Here is a 15,014-nt window from a genome sequence, read left to right as displayed (position 1 = left end):
AGATATTTATCTAAATTAGTAATATGGATTACATTTATAAGATACTATACATTGTCAGATTTTAAAGATAATTGAATAGCAACCTTGTTTGAAACTTGCTCTCCGTTAAAATGTATTTTTTTTTTTTTTTTTTGTCTAATTAGGGATTAGGGCTGTACCTGAGGCATATGGAAGTTCCCAGGAGCTGCAGCTGCTGGCCTATGCCACAGCCACAGCAACACAGGATCAAGGCATGTCCGTGACCCACACCATAGCTCATGGAAATGCTGGGTCCTTAACCCACTGAGCGAGGCCAGGGATTGAACCCATGTTCTGATGGATACTAGTCAGGGTCCTTACCCCTGGGCCATGACAGAAACTCCTAAAATGTGCTATTTTTATAAATGCTTACTCTACAACCCCAATTCTTCAAGTTAATTAAAAATACTGGAGTGATGAGACTTGTTTTATAAAAACCCAATTCTGCTGTCAGCGGCCTTGCCCGCACAGTGTATAAAGTAATATTTTTAAAATCAATTTATGTTTGTGATTAATGTGTCTTCCTATTTGTTAGAAGAATATGCCAGTGACCCTATTTTTACTGTTCTGTTTAGCACAATGAGTTTTTATGGGCTGGGTTCCAGGTAGTCTAGATTATTGGGCGAATTCAAACAGACACTTAAAAACATATGTACACAGATACAGACAGACACACACACACCCCTACTTCTCTTAGAATAAGAGGCCAACTCCCTCCCTCCCTCTTTCTCTCACACACACACACCTCTATTTCTCTGAGAATGAGAGATGGACTCGTGAGCTTTTTCTTTGGAAAGAACCCTTTCCTTTCTACTACCAGCCCTCTTCTAATCTGGTTACGTACACACATAAACAATTGCTAACATGCAGTTATTCTCCCACTGCAAAATTACCTTTTTTTTTTTTTTTGGCTGTGCCCGTGGCTTGAGGAAGTCCCTGGGCCAGGGATCAAACCCATGCTACAGCAGCAACCAGAGCCAGTGCAATGACAACACTGGATCCTTAACCTACTAAGGCACTAGGGAACTCCCCAAATTACTATTAATAAATGCAGAGCTTTAATATCTAGCACGCAGATCCCAACAAATGATTTAGTTTATTTGTTTTCGAACCTCACCGGGAACGGAACATTTTCTTTGGCACGAGACCACATTTTCTTAGGAAAATGCAATTTAACATAGCTAAGAAATAACTGAAAAAGAACCCAGAGGATTTTGAGGCTCTTGGATATGGCAGAAGGAAGGTGGTGCTGATTTTACCTTTTAGACATTAAGCCAAAGCAAGGGACATCAAAGGGATTTGAGATTTTTTTTTTTTTTTTTCACTCTGTGTCATTTTCCAGGTAAGGAAGACATTGTGTGCATGGCTCATGGCAGATGAGGACTGGGTGGAGGCTCTGGATGGTTTACTTTTCTTTCTTTCTTTCTTTTTTTTTTTTTTTTTTTGTCTTTTGCCATTTGTTGGGCCGCTCCCGCCACACATGGAGGTTCCCAGGCTAGGGGTCTAATCGGAGCTGTTGACGCCAGCCTACGCCAGAGCCACAGCAACGCGGGATCCGAGCCGCGTCTGCAACCTACACCACAGCTCACGGCAACGCTGGATCCTTAACCCACTGAGCAAGGGCAGGGATCGAACCCGCAACCTCATGGTTCCTAGTCGGATTCGTTAACCACTGCGCCACGACGGGAACTCCAGGATGGTTTACTTTTCTAAGCCTCATCTAAACAAGTGGCAGGGAGTGGCAGGAATCCAAGGATAGTGGGCTTGCACTGCTGGAGATCGTGAGCTGATTTTGAGCATCTTCTCCAATTCTACATTCAGAGACCTCAGGTCAGTGGCTGAGAGTTGGCCAATGTGGGAGTATTTACACCATGGAAATTGGCAAACACTATAAATCGTGGATTTCTCCAGGGTAGCTGGTTATTTCTGGCACACCACTGGCTTTGGGGAATCCAATCTCCAGAGTTTTTGGGGTGGACAATTTTGGTGGTGAGCAGATTTCTGTAGAACAAAGTCTGAACAGTCTCTCTTGAGTTGTTCTAGGGTAATGAAAACTCCACCATAGTTTAAAACTATGAGGCTGTAGATCTTCAGGACAATATAAAGTGAAGAGAAGAATTTGATTCTAAGTTTCATTTTACATTTTGGTGAAAATATGAATCTTAAAACACAATCATGCAGTGACTTAAACTATAGAGTATACTTAAAAGATGCTAAAATTACCCTTGACATTTGGGAGCGAACCTGTATTTTGCTCAAATATGAAAATTTTAAGGTCCACCATGTATTCTTTCATTTTCTGAGGAAAATATAGGATTAAGACACATGGATGGACCAAGGTGTAAATGTTGAAGGATCATCTCTGGGAATCTAAAAAAAAGATCAAAGGAAGAAGGATAGTTAGTATTAAAATAGTTACATGAAAAAAGTTGTAATTCAGAGAAAAGATTATTTTTTAAAAAAGAGCAAATAAATATCCATTTTATTATTATCAAAATTATATAATTTTCACTTTTCTTTCAAGTCTTGAGTCATAAATCTCCTTATCCACATAAGCTTATGTTTGGGATAAGATGCACCTATTCAGAAGCTCTGTAACCACAAGGACATAAAGTGCAATCTCATTTTATACTGGAGACTCATTTAAGGCTGCAGTACACAGTTCAAAATAGGAATAGTCTCCATAGGTCTAGATATATTTTTAGCAGCTGGAAAACTGAACTACGTTCTATTAGTGTGTGATTACAAGGGATATCAAAGTGTGCCCAGTGACTCAAAATTTTCTATTTCTTTTCTTTCTTTCTTTTCTTGTCTTTTTAGAGCTGAACCTGTGGCATATGGAGGTTCCTAGGTTAGGCGTCAAATTGGAGCTGTAGCTGCCGGCTTATATCACAGCCACAGCAACGCGGGATCTGAGCCACATCTGGAGACACAAAGCTCACGGCAACCCTGGATCCTTAACCCACTGAATGAGGCCAGGGATCGAACCTGCATCCTCATGGATACTAGTCAGATTCATTTTCTGCTGACCCACGATGGGAACTCCCTCTTTTTTCTTTCTTATTAAAGTATAGTTGATTTATAATGTTATGCCAAGTTCTGCTGTACTGCAAAGTGACTCAGTCATACATTATGTATACATTCTTTTCTTTATATTATCTTCTGTCAATCTCAAGAGGTTGGATATAGTTCCCTGTGCTATACAGTAGGATTTCATTGCGTATCCATTCTAAATGTAATAGTTTGCATCTACTAACACCAAACGTTCAGTGCGTCCCACTCCCTCCCCGCTCCCTAACTAAATCTTAAAAAACAAAAACAAAAACAAAATCAAAACAAAGAAGCAGGAAAAAAGATAACTGTCTTTATAAGTCTCATTATATATAACACATTATGGGAGTTCCCGCTGAGCCACCAGGGAACTCCCATTATATGCATATCTTGTTTTTTCCTTTTTACTGCTGAAAAAGCTGTCCCTTGAATGGGAATCATTATGAATCATAATAATACATGACTTTCTGTATCTAGCTTCTCTCGCTAAGATTTTGTGATGACAAAGGGCCAAAAGAATTAGAATGGAAGCTTGTGGAGATAGCTGGGGATTCCAAAATGGGAGAGAGGCAGAATATACTAGGGTCTTGGCAGCAGCCAAAATGGACCATTTGTGGCCAAGAGAATGGTCTGAGAGAGCCTTCAAATGGGGCCATACTCTGAGTTAGAAGGAAGGTATTGGATGACCTGCATAAACTAGAGAGGCAGGAGAGGCAGCATTAGGGGGTCTGGGAGGTGTGTCCATGTTTCCCTTGGAAGAGTTGATCTGGATTCCTGCCTCAGCTAATTGCTGTTGTGAGCTTTTTGCGTTGGCTGAAAACCCTTGTATTTGGCTTTCTTGAGTTCGCTCTATGGTTCTAAAACCAAGCCTGTAGTACTGTTGGATGTATCTCCATTTTTGAGGCCATTTCTTTCTGAAGGCTGGGGGTGGGATATGAGTTTTTATTGAAAAAGAAATTCAAATCTCTCAATTGTTTCTTCATGACCATAGTTCATTTGCTGTGTGGATGTTTCTGGGATTTTCCTTTTGAAATGTCCCCTGGGTCTGACATCCTGTCATCTAGCTCTGCTTCCATGTTCTGGTCCAGTAACCAAAATTTTCATTTAAATTATTTTTATTAGTTTTCTTGACAAATACTTTCTGAATAATTGATCAGATATCTATTTAATCTAACTTAGTTATTGAGATAATTAAAATACCATATCAACTGCATCTTGAAAAAATGTTTAAAGAACCTACCATGTTCATTTACTATGAGCACTGGTTCAGTTAAGTGAGCATTTCTTTGGCGTCTGAAACATTTAAACTTTTATTTGAAGAGGGTCACTAGCTTTGCAGTTATGTTTGCAGTTTGAAGTGTATAGGAAGTAGCAAGAAAAAGCAGAATGAGAATTTTAATCGGAAAAGATGAATCTACCCTGTAATTTTTTCATGGTTACGAATCCATACCAAGAACCTGAGAGCCCACATAGGGGGTGCTTATGATGGGACCTCTCCTCCCTACACTTACCAAGTCAGTAAACTGGTCCACACAAGTCATCCTAATCAGCTCAGGGGTTGCTGGGCTACTCAGGGTGAAGGTCTTGGTCAGCCCCCTCTCTCTGCGGGCAGCGGTCACTGCATCGTATATGGCGAACAACACGGAGGATCCCAAGAACATTGCAGCCTCACCCAACCCCTGAGGAGGAGGACAAAAAGACTGTCAGAAATGCACGGTTCTTTTACAGGACTAATTTGTGCATGTGTGCGTGTCTGCACACACACACACACAGACACACACACACACACAGACACACACACTTCCTTTCCTGGCTTTATAACCCTCCTAATGGAGTGTATCAGAATTATGACATGACATGAATTTTCCCCGTGTTGATTTGTGCGTAGGCTCCTCCTCAGAGTAGCTCATGAAAATGTGCCAGGACATTAGGACTCCAGGCAGCTAAAAACTCCTGTTTCCCACCCAGGTAAAGTCCTGGAGACAAATGCCCTCAGTGTCTTCTAGAACACTCCAACTGGGGATGCAGACCATTTGTGTTTAACTCAAAACCGTAACAAACAACCACGGTCTTCAGAGCCGAGCTTGCACGACAGTGAGGTGGTTGCCTCTGGAGGGTGGACTGTTCAAGTTTTCATACGTGTTAACTTCCTTGATACGTGTTGGGTGCTTTTGAATTAACAGTGTCAGTGGTATTATATTTGTAATGATTCAGCAATGCATCTTTGAACTGATTTTTTTTTTTCTTTCTTTCTTCAAAATAGTCTGGTCCTTGGTCTGTGTCCGGGGACTTAGTGGAGATATGGGACCAAGGGCCCAAGCAGAGAAAGGCTATCCCAGTGAAAAGCTGTGGTTTTCACTCTGAAGCAAATGTGGAGGGAGAGGTGGAGCTGATGGAAGGAGGGGTTTCCTCTGAGGATTGGAGCAGGGGGTGAGGTTGAGAGCAGAGAGCCTAACTGGCAGAAAGGTGGCTAAACCCCAAGGGACAGGGTTGTGCCTGCATCAAGACAATCTTTAGAGATTCCCCTGGTCAAAGTCTGGTAAAGTGGAGACAGAGGCTGTTCAAACAGAAGAGTCCTACCTTCCTCTCAACCTTGACCTACTCCTAAGAAAGAGAGGGAACTCTCTGGAAATCTGAGGTTGAAGTTGTGGTCTGTCTGGCCAGATGTGGGTTCAGAACAGAGCTTAAGTTGAAGAAGCTGTGTGTTTTGCACTTGTGTTTGGGGATCTTGTCATAAGTCTTTACAGGCCCGTTAGAGCCTATGGGCTTTAGGGATCATGGAGTCAACACCTTTTGTATCAGTGGCCATTAACACCTCAGAGCAAATTGGCAGTGAGAAGCTTGTATGAAAGTCCTTTCTGACTTGGGGAGGGTGTGGGGAGAGGCAGCATGAGCAAGAAATGGTTGAGTCTGGAGGTCACAGGAAGGGTGCAGAAAAGAAGGCTCTGAGCCAGTGAAATTTGCTTACAGCTTCGGTTTTATCTCATGGTGGCACTGAGCCCAATAATCCAAGATATTTGACTCCTCTTTGACCCTTCTTGCTTGATTTAAACTGTTTAATAATCTCTCCCAAGAATGGAGACTCTACTTGGGCTTCTAAAGTCAGTAAATTCTTGCTTTTTTCCCTTATCCTTTTGGGAATTGCAACTCCAAGGACTAAACAAATTCAGGGGACTGCTTCATCATTTCTTTTTTTTGTCGGGGGGGAGGGCTGCACCCTTGGCATGTGGAAATTCCTGGGCCAGGGATCCAACCTGCGCCATAGCAGTGACAACCCTGGATCCTTAACCTGCTGAGCCACGAGGGAACTCCCATTTGATTTCTTGAAAGAAGATGTTTCTATGGCTGACTTGTGCCCTCCTCAAACTCATATGCTGAAGTCTTAATCCCCAGTACCTTAGAATGTGACCATATTTGGAGATAAGGTCTTTACAGAAGTCTTTAAACAGAAATAAGGATTTGAGAGTACGCCTCAACCCAGTATGACCAGCATCCTTATAAGAAAAATATATTAAGACACACGGAGAGAGACACCAGGCTTGTGTATACACATGATACATGAGGACACTGTGAGAAGGTGGCCCCCTGCAAGCCAAAGACAGCCTTCAAAAGAAATCAAATCTTCATCTCGGACCTCTGGCCACCAGAACTGTGAGAAAGTATATCTCTGTTGTTTAAACAGCCCAGTCTGTGGTATTCTATTATCGCAGCCCTAGCAAACCCACATAGAGGCCTCGAGTTCTTACCTTGGATGAGTAGATGGCTATGGGATTTTGAGAACGCACCAAAGTGACATAAAACTCTTTGGGTATTTCAGTGACGGTGGGAATTTTGTAGTCATCTGGGCCCCGAGAATAAAGCACACCTTCTGGGGAGTATTTCAGTTCTTCTGTGGTATATAGTCCCATGCCTTGGATAAATGCTCCTTCAACCTACAGGCAAAATTTCAGTTTATAAGCATATGATATTGATCAAATTCCAACGTGACTGGAAATGGAATTCTGGACCATAGCAAGCCATTCCTGAAAGCACTGTGGTGGACTTTACAAAGGGTGCTTTGGGATCCGGTGCCTGCCACCCTGCCTGACCCCATCCCTAGCTCTTTTCACCCAGGGACCCCATACTCCAGGAACCCACACTTGTCAAGTTGTGGGTAATCCTCCCAGCCCACCAGATTTGTCAGACCCCCAAGTCTTTTTTTTTTTTTTTTGTCTTTTTAGGGCCAAACCCGTGGCATATGAAGGTTCCTAGGCTAGGAGTCTATGCCACTGCCACAGATCTGAGTCGCTTCTGTGACCTACCCCACAGCTCACAGCAACGCTGGATCCTTAATCCACTGAGTGAGGCCAGGGATTGAACCCGCAACCTCATGGTTACTAGTTGGATTCGTTTCCACTGTACCACAATGGGAACTCCTAGAGTAGATCAATGTTAAATGAGTTGGATTGGAAAAGTTATTTTTATTAAATTAAATGTATTAAATTAAAAGCCATGTTGTACTTTATTTACAAATGATTGCACTCTTAGGAAAAAGAGAGGGAGTCCCTGCGGTGGCGCAGTGGTTAACGAATCCGACTAGGAACCATGAGGTTGCGGGTTCGATCCCTGCCCTTGCTCAGTGGGTTAACGATCCGGCATTGCCGTGAGCTGTGGTGTAGGTCGCAGACGCGGCTCTGATCCTGCGCTGCTGTGGCTCTGGTGTAGGCCAGCGGCTACAGCTTTGATTAGACCCCTAGCCTGGGAACCTCCATATGCCACGGGAGTGGCCCAAGAAATGGCAAAAAGACCAAAAAAAAAAAAAAAAGAAAAAAAAAAAAGAAAAAGAGAGTTGTGTTTCAAAGGGGTATCTTCCTGGAAGTTAAAAAAACTGAAGTAGAGTTTGTATTTTATTGCAATGTAAAATTAAAGAATAAGGTAAACAAATTTAAACACTAAGTTTGGTTATTTCCAAATACATGTCTCTGAAGGAAGAGATCAAATTTCAAGAGTTCCCATCTAACCCATTTCTGGTTTTCTTTCCTTTTCCAAATGGGACAAATATAAGATTTTTCTGATTATGATATCTTTCTTTTTGCCTCTGCTTAAGGCAAAAACAGACAGGAGTGAGCTGGGAGGAGGAGGATGAAGAGGGAATGGGAGGCAGGGCCTGGGGCTAGCTGTGGTTCTCAGGCCTTACTGGCTGCAATGAATTTCAGGTGAGGTTAAGTGTGCAGATTTCAAGTCCCAGCCTCGTAAAGTTATGATAGGGCAAGTCTGGGTCTGGGCGGGCCAGGAATCCTCATTTCCAATAAACACTAAAGGTTCTTCTGTTGTGGGGTCTGAGGAGTGCATTTTGAGAAATATCCAGGGACCCACTTGTTCTTTTTTTTTTATTTGTCTTTTTAGGGCTGCACCCATGGCATATGGAGGTTCTCAGGCTAGGGGTTGAATTGGAGCTACAACTGCCAGCCTACGCCATAGACACAGCAACGTGGGATCTGAGCAGAGTCTGTGACCTATACCACAGCTCACGGCAAGGCCAGATCCTTAACCCACTGAGTGAGGCCAGGGATGGAACCTGAGTCCTCATGGATACTAGTCAGGTTCATTAACCACTGAGCTACAGCAGGAACTCCTCACTTGTTCTTTATAAAGCACATTGGCTGATCTAGATAAATCATTCTCCTAGGACTTGGGACAGTGGGAAGCTGTTGGCACATGAAGGTACCACAGGTCTGTTGGGTTTGATGCTGGGCTGCTTGCTCAGCCTGTTCAGACTGTTCCCCAGGGGTGGACTGAGGACCAGGTGACTCCCCTCACCAGGAGCTGGTTGGCAGGTCTTAGGAGGGTTGATATGGCTGGTTTTTGGAACCCACTTCGAGTAACAGGCTAGAAAAAAGTAAAGCTACAACATCTAGAAAAGTTTTTTGTTTTTTTGTTTTTGCTTTTTAGGGCCAAACCTGTGGCATATGGAAGTTCCCAGGCTAGGGGTAGAATCGGAGCTGCAGCTGTAGGCCTACACCTCAGCCACAGCCACATGGGATCCCCAACTCACTGAGCAAGGCCAGGGATCAAACCCATATCCTCATGGATACTAGTCATACTCATTTCTGCTGCACCACAATGGGAACTCCTCAGCTAGAAAGGTTTTAACTCAGAATTTAAAAGGACTTTGGCTGTGTTAATTTTACTTATTTGTGCAATAAAAATCAGAAATTCAGCAAGGGGGAAAAATGTTTAAGCATTTCTTTTATATTTCTCCACACTGTGGGCTATTTAAATGCCTTATTAATTTGAATACTGTTGTAATTTTATTATTATATATTTATAGCATGTTTCCTAATTATGAACATTTTGATGTTCACTGAAGAAAAATTAGAAAGCACGGAGAATTACAAAGCACGTTAAATCACACATATACCTGCCATGCAAGGAATGTTAACTTTTTCACGCATTTTCTTCCAATATTTTACCTCTTTGTGTGTTTAATATATAATATACCTGCAGAACACTTGCACCAGGTATAAACAACATTTTGAGGACTCTGGGAAAGAATATTCTGAATGGAACTGACCAAAAAGCCCTGTGGGGGCAGTTCTGGTATCACGCACCTGTCCAATATCCAGGGCTGGGTTTATGCTGAAAGCAGCATCCACAAAGATGTCAGTCCTAAGGAGCTGTGTCAAGAGAGAATATATAATGGGAAGTATTATTTCCTTAAAATAGATCTTTACTAAAATGATAGATCTGTCATTGGTTCTTCCGCCAGGAAGATCAAGTTGACTTAGAGCATCGAGAACAATGCTCGTGAAGACGAAGAACATGCTGTGCTCTTTACCTTATGAGCCCCCGTCAGACAGTCGACTTCAACCTCAGAACAGGATGCTCCACAGACAAAATACGGGTAAGGGTTCCCTTTCCCCTTCTCCCAGTCCATATTTGTTTGGTAGCCTCTGAGAAATCAGGAATGAAAAGAAAAGGCATTTTTCCCATTAGTGGACAGACTGCCTGCCGTGCTCTGGGTCCCGGCGATGAACACAGCACTCCCCGTGGCTGAAGACCTTCTTCCCCTTCCCCTGTGAGGGAGACTGTGGGATCAGAATTGCAAGAGAAGGAGTTCCCGTCGTGGCGCAGTGGTTAACGAATCCGACTAGGAACCATGAGGTTGCGGGTTCGCTCCCTGGCCTTGGTCAGTGGCTTAAGGATCCAGCGTTGCAGTGAGCTGTGGTGTAGGTTGTAGACGCGGCTCAGATCTGGTGTTGCTGTGGCTGTGGTGTAGGCCGGCAGCTACAGCTCCGATTGGACCCCTAGCCTGGGAACCTCCATATGCCACGGAGGCGGCCCTAGAAAAAGGCAAAAAGACAAAAAAAAAAAAAAAAAAAAAGAACTGCAAGAGAACCCTGTAGACACAGGGAGAAGGTCTCCTGGTGCCCAACCCCACCCTCCAGCGCTCCGTTGCTGGGGTGGGTCCGAGTGTCCCTCCACTGTGGCAGCTCGTTGTGGTGTCCCTCCCGGTTGGTAAACAGCTGTGGCCCTGAGGAATCCCTGGCCCTCCCTAGACCTCCCTGCCCTGACTGAGGGTTAGCACTGGGCCCAGCAGAGCGCCAGTGCTCCTCGGGCATCTGTTCAGAGAGGTGAGCACACACCACCCCTGCCCAAGTGTCACCGCAGTCCAAGTGAAAATGTCCTTTACTTGAAATATCCGGTAGTTGAGAGACTGATGGATTCCTCAAAGGCTTTTGCAACCTGGAAGAGATGATTGGTTACAAAGAAATATAAGTGTGGGGAAAGTAATGAAAAAGGGCTTCCACGGGGGGCTTGAAGCCTCCTCTTGTTTGCACCAAGCTCTGCATGTGCGTCCACCCTGAGCGAGACCTATGTCTGTACAACCCAACAGGTCATGCTTTTCAAGGGAGGTGCCGAAAGGCAGCTGCAGGTTATGCTTTGGGATCCTCTATTTTTTGAGACCACAGTGTACAAGTTTATTATTTTTTCATCCTTTTTTTGGCTTCTTAAATTAGAAAAGGAGCTAGGCCACATTCATATATGCACACAGGGATGCATATATGTATATTTAAACACATGTGTATAGGTGGCTATATGTGTGCATGTATATATGTATGTATGTGTTTTCACTCTTTTCCCCCAAATAGTTCAAGTGGTAGTCCCAGTATATTATGGCAGCTTCCCTGCTGGAGTAAACTGGGTAGGGCTGGGAATAGTACTACTAATGGTAATAAAAAGAATAAGAATTAAAAATAATTCTTAATAATAACAATATCATTATGACAAAATTATTAAAAATGGAGTAATTCTTTGATATTAGGACCACTATTATCTCATCTCCATTGCTCTGGTGAGAAAATCAAGGCCCCGAGGCACCAAGGGGGTAACTGTCCCACAGGCAGAGGCAGCAACACTAGGTGTGTTTTACCTTACAGCTTATGCTGTTATCATGCTCCGTGAGAAATTAGGCTCTGGGAGTTTCCGTTGTGGTGTAGAGGAAACGAATCCAGCTAAGAACCATGAGGTTTCGGGTTTGATTCCTGGCCTCGCTCAGTGGGTTTCCTTGAACTGTGGTGTAGGCCAGCAGCTACAGCTCCGATTAGACCCCTAGCCTGGGAATCTCCATATGCCGTGGGTGCGGCTCTAAGAAGCAAAACAAGCAAACGACAACAAAAAAGTTAAATGCTTGGTTTGACCCAAGTGGATGTGTTTGTCTTTTTCCTGCAGGGATAATAAAGAGAACACTCACCCAGTCCTCCCATGTTCCCTTAGGGTTTTTCCTGATGACTGGCTGAAGACGGGCCATGAGAATTTGGCAGGCGTTCTAAAAATAAAATACTTGAAATGACATAAGAAATAAAAGGCACAGGGAATAGCAACATGTGAAATATTTAAATCAACTCAAATGTAGACTGTTAGTTTTGTGAACCTGCAGCAAGCACGGCCCCCCAAAAATAATAAAAAACAAAATAAAAGATACATTGCTACTAAAAAAAGAAAAGAAAAGAAAAGAAAAGAAGACTCTCCCATTCCTCTGCCTCCCAGCTCCTGGGAACCTCTAATCTTTAGATTTCAGAGGACCCCATGTATCAAGCCTTCCTGCAAGGGAGGAGCTGTCTCTGCAGAAAGAGGCCAGAGGTGGCCTGGGGCTCAGGGTGGGGCTGGGGAACCTCACAAGTGGCTAAAGCCGTAGGAGAGGCACCGCCCATTGCAAAGATGCCCAGAAGGGATGCTAAGGAGTTCAGAGTGGTGTCCATGAGGGAAGGAGTCAGATGTAACAGGGCCAGACCACATCGATGCCAGCCAGTAAAACCCATTCTGCCTCTTTCCTCTGTGCTCGCTCTTCCCTGGACTTTACAAGGGTCTGAAATGTAGGCTAGGAAGGTGGTGGGAGGCGAGAAAGTCAGGGGGGGAAATGGAGAGAAGCCACACCGGCCCCTTTCTACCTGCAGGCACAAGCTGGGAAGGAGTAGAGACACTGCAATTTGAAGTACATTTTGGAATTTTGGACCGGACTTTTAAATTACTGAAATGAGACGGTTTCTGTTAATAAATGTGACCAATGGATTTTAAGTTAGCTGAGTGATGAGAAAAATTATAGTTAGATTTTATTCAAGGGTGGGAAGAAGAGGCCCACAGAGGGAACTGGAACCACTTGGAGTCTTGGCTCTGCCAGTGATTCAGAACCTGTCGCTTGCCCCCTCTTGGCCTCAGTTTCATGTTTCATGAAAGAAGGGATGGGACAAAGTCCCTTCCAGCACAGTCACTGGGTGACCATGAAGTGAAAGAAGAGTCACCTGCACGGCCTTCCCGTTGATGTCTGTCCCCATTGACCCGGCCGTGAAGACAGCGTTGGGTACCGTGATTGTGCTCGTCTCAGGCAGGTGTATATACGATTCGGGGATGTTCAGTTCTCGACTCGCCACCTGCCAGGAACAGAAGAAAAATATTATTTACTTCACTGACTCTAATTCTCCCTCCTCACATGCTAAAAACCTTTTAATTCTTCTTTGTACTGGGTATAAAGCCTGGCTATCCTATAGTGACAAACATTTAAGAGAGCATCTTAGGTTTTACATACAGATTATTTGAGTTTGAAGTTTTTTTTCATTTTATTAAAATTTTTTTTATTATAGTTGATTTATGAAGTTGTGCCACTTTCTGCTGTGCAGCAAAGTGACCCAGGCATACATATACATACCTTTCTTTTCTTATATTATCTTCCATCATGGTCTAACTCAAGAGACTGGATACAGTTCCCTGTGCTACACAGTGGGACCTCATTGCTCATTCATTTTAAAATATAATAGTTTGCATCTACTAACCCTAAACTCCCAGTTCATCCCACTCCCCTCCTCTCCACTTTGGCAACCACAAGTGTGTTCTCTATGTCTGTGAGTCTGTTTCTATTTTGTAGATAGCTTCATTTGTGCCATATTTTATATTCCACATATAAGTGATAATATAGGGTCTTTATCTTTCTCTTTCTGACTTAACCTTGCTTACTGTGAGACTCTCTAATTGCATCCATGTTGCTAGAAATGGCATTATTTTGTTCTTTTTATGGCTGAGTAGTATTCCATTGTAGGCACCACATTTTCTTACTCCATTATACATTAATATATATTAATCCATAATACATTGTATGTCCCACATCTCATTAATCCATCTGTCTATGGACATTTAGGTTGTTTCCATGTCTTGGCTATTGTGAATAGTATTGAAATGAACATACAGGTACATGTATCTTTTTCAAGGAAAGTTGTCCGGATATATGCCTAAGAGTGGGATTGCTGGGTCATATGGTAGTTCTATATTTAGTTTTCTGAGGTACATCCATACTGTTTTCCATAGTGGTTGTACCAATTTACATTCCCAACAGCAGTGTGGGAGGGGTCCCTTTTCTCCACACCATCTCCAGCATTTGTTATTCGTAAACTTCTTAATGATGGCCATGCTGACTGGTGCAAGGTGGTACCTCATTATAGTTTTCATCTGCATTTCTCTAATAATTAGTGATGTGAGCATTTTTTCATGTGCCTATTGGCCATCCAAATGTCTTCTTTGGAGAAATGTCTATTTAGGTCTTCTGACCAATTTTCGACTGGGTTGTTTGTTTTTGGTGTTGTTGAATTGTATGAATTGTTTGTATATTTTGGAGATTAAGCTCTTGGTGGCTGCATCGTTTGCAACTATTTCTCCCATTCTGCAGGCTGTCTTTTTTTTTTTTTTTTAATAGTTTCCTTTGCTATGCAAAAGCTTGTAAGTTTGGATATGTCATTTTCCAGAGACATGTGGCCAACCAAAGAATCTTTCTGTATTTTCTTTTACAGTAGTTTCACAGAAGGCATGTGGCAGGCAGTATGGTCACTCTGAGACATCTAGTTTAGTACGACACATGCAGACAAGGTTGAGGTCTGGTCTTACTGTTTTATCTTCATCTTTTCCTCATTGTTCAAGACAATTCAGCAGATTATGTTTCTTTTGTGGGGCATTTTGCAGGCAAAACATTTTGATTTACTTATTTATTTTTTTTTTTGCCACACAAAAGTTCCTGGGTCAGGGATTGAACCTGTGCCACAGCTGTGACAATGCCAGACAGTTAAACTGCTGAGCCACCAGGAAACCCCCAAAAAGGTTTTTTTTTTCTAAGGAAGTAAGATATATTCAAAGAAGGTCTTGTGGATTTTTGTGATTTCCTATTTCTAAGAACACTATTAAATAATACTCTTTCCGTAAAGAAAATATCTTCTATTTCTTATTGTGAGAGAGGATTTTTGTGCCTGTCTCCTCACCCTCATTTTTGGTTCAGATTTCAAATTCAACAAATTCTTATTTAATATTGAAAAAAGAAGAAAAATTTCCTATTACCAGGAATCTCTTGCTCTTTCAACAGTATTAGAAACATTTCTTTGAATTAGCACATATAATGGCCAGTCATGTGGAGTCCCTAAGCAGCC

General features: G+C 42.8%; 1 protein-coding gene across 1 annotated transcript in view; it reads right to left on the bottom strand.

Moving 5' to 3' along the window:
- AOX4 (aldehyde oxidase 4) overlaps window positions 1,629–15,014 on the bottom strand; it is a 63,564-nt gene continuing 50,178 nt past the window's right edge. The window contains exons 28-35 of the mRNA XM_021075511.1: window positions 12,852–12,980; window positions 11,804–11,878; window positions 10,742–10,794; window positions 9,887–10,001; window positions 9,660–9,725; window positions 6,816–7,001; window positions 4,581–4,748; window positions 1,629–2,388 (exon numbers count right to left, since the gene is read on the bottom strand). Coding sequence (XP_020931170.1) covers window positions 2,335–2,388; window positions 4,581–4,748; window positions 6,816–7,001; window positions 9,660–9,725; window positions 9,887–10,001; window positions 10,742–10,794; window positions 11,804–11,878; window positions 12,852–12,980 — 846 coding nt within the window. The 3' untranslated portion in view covers window positions 1,629–2,334. The remainder of the gene's footprint in view (window positions 2,389–4,580; window positions 4,749–6,815; window positions 7,002–9,659; window positions 9,726–9,886; window positions 10,002–10,741; window positions 10,795–11,803; window positions 11,879–12,851; window positions 12,981–15,014) is intronic.

This window comes from Sus scrofa, chromosome 15 (genome assembly GCF_000003025.6).
Source record: "Sus scrofa isolate TJ Tabasco breed Duroc chromosome 15, Sscrofa11.1, whole genome shotgun sequence".
NCBI lineage: Eukaryota > Metazoa > Chordata > Mammalia > Artiodactyla > Suidae > Sus > Sus scrofa.
This window is presented reverse-complemented; position numbering and strand designations above follow the sequence as displayed.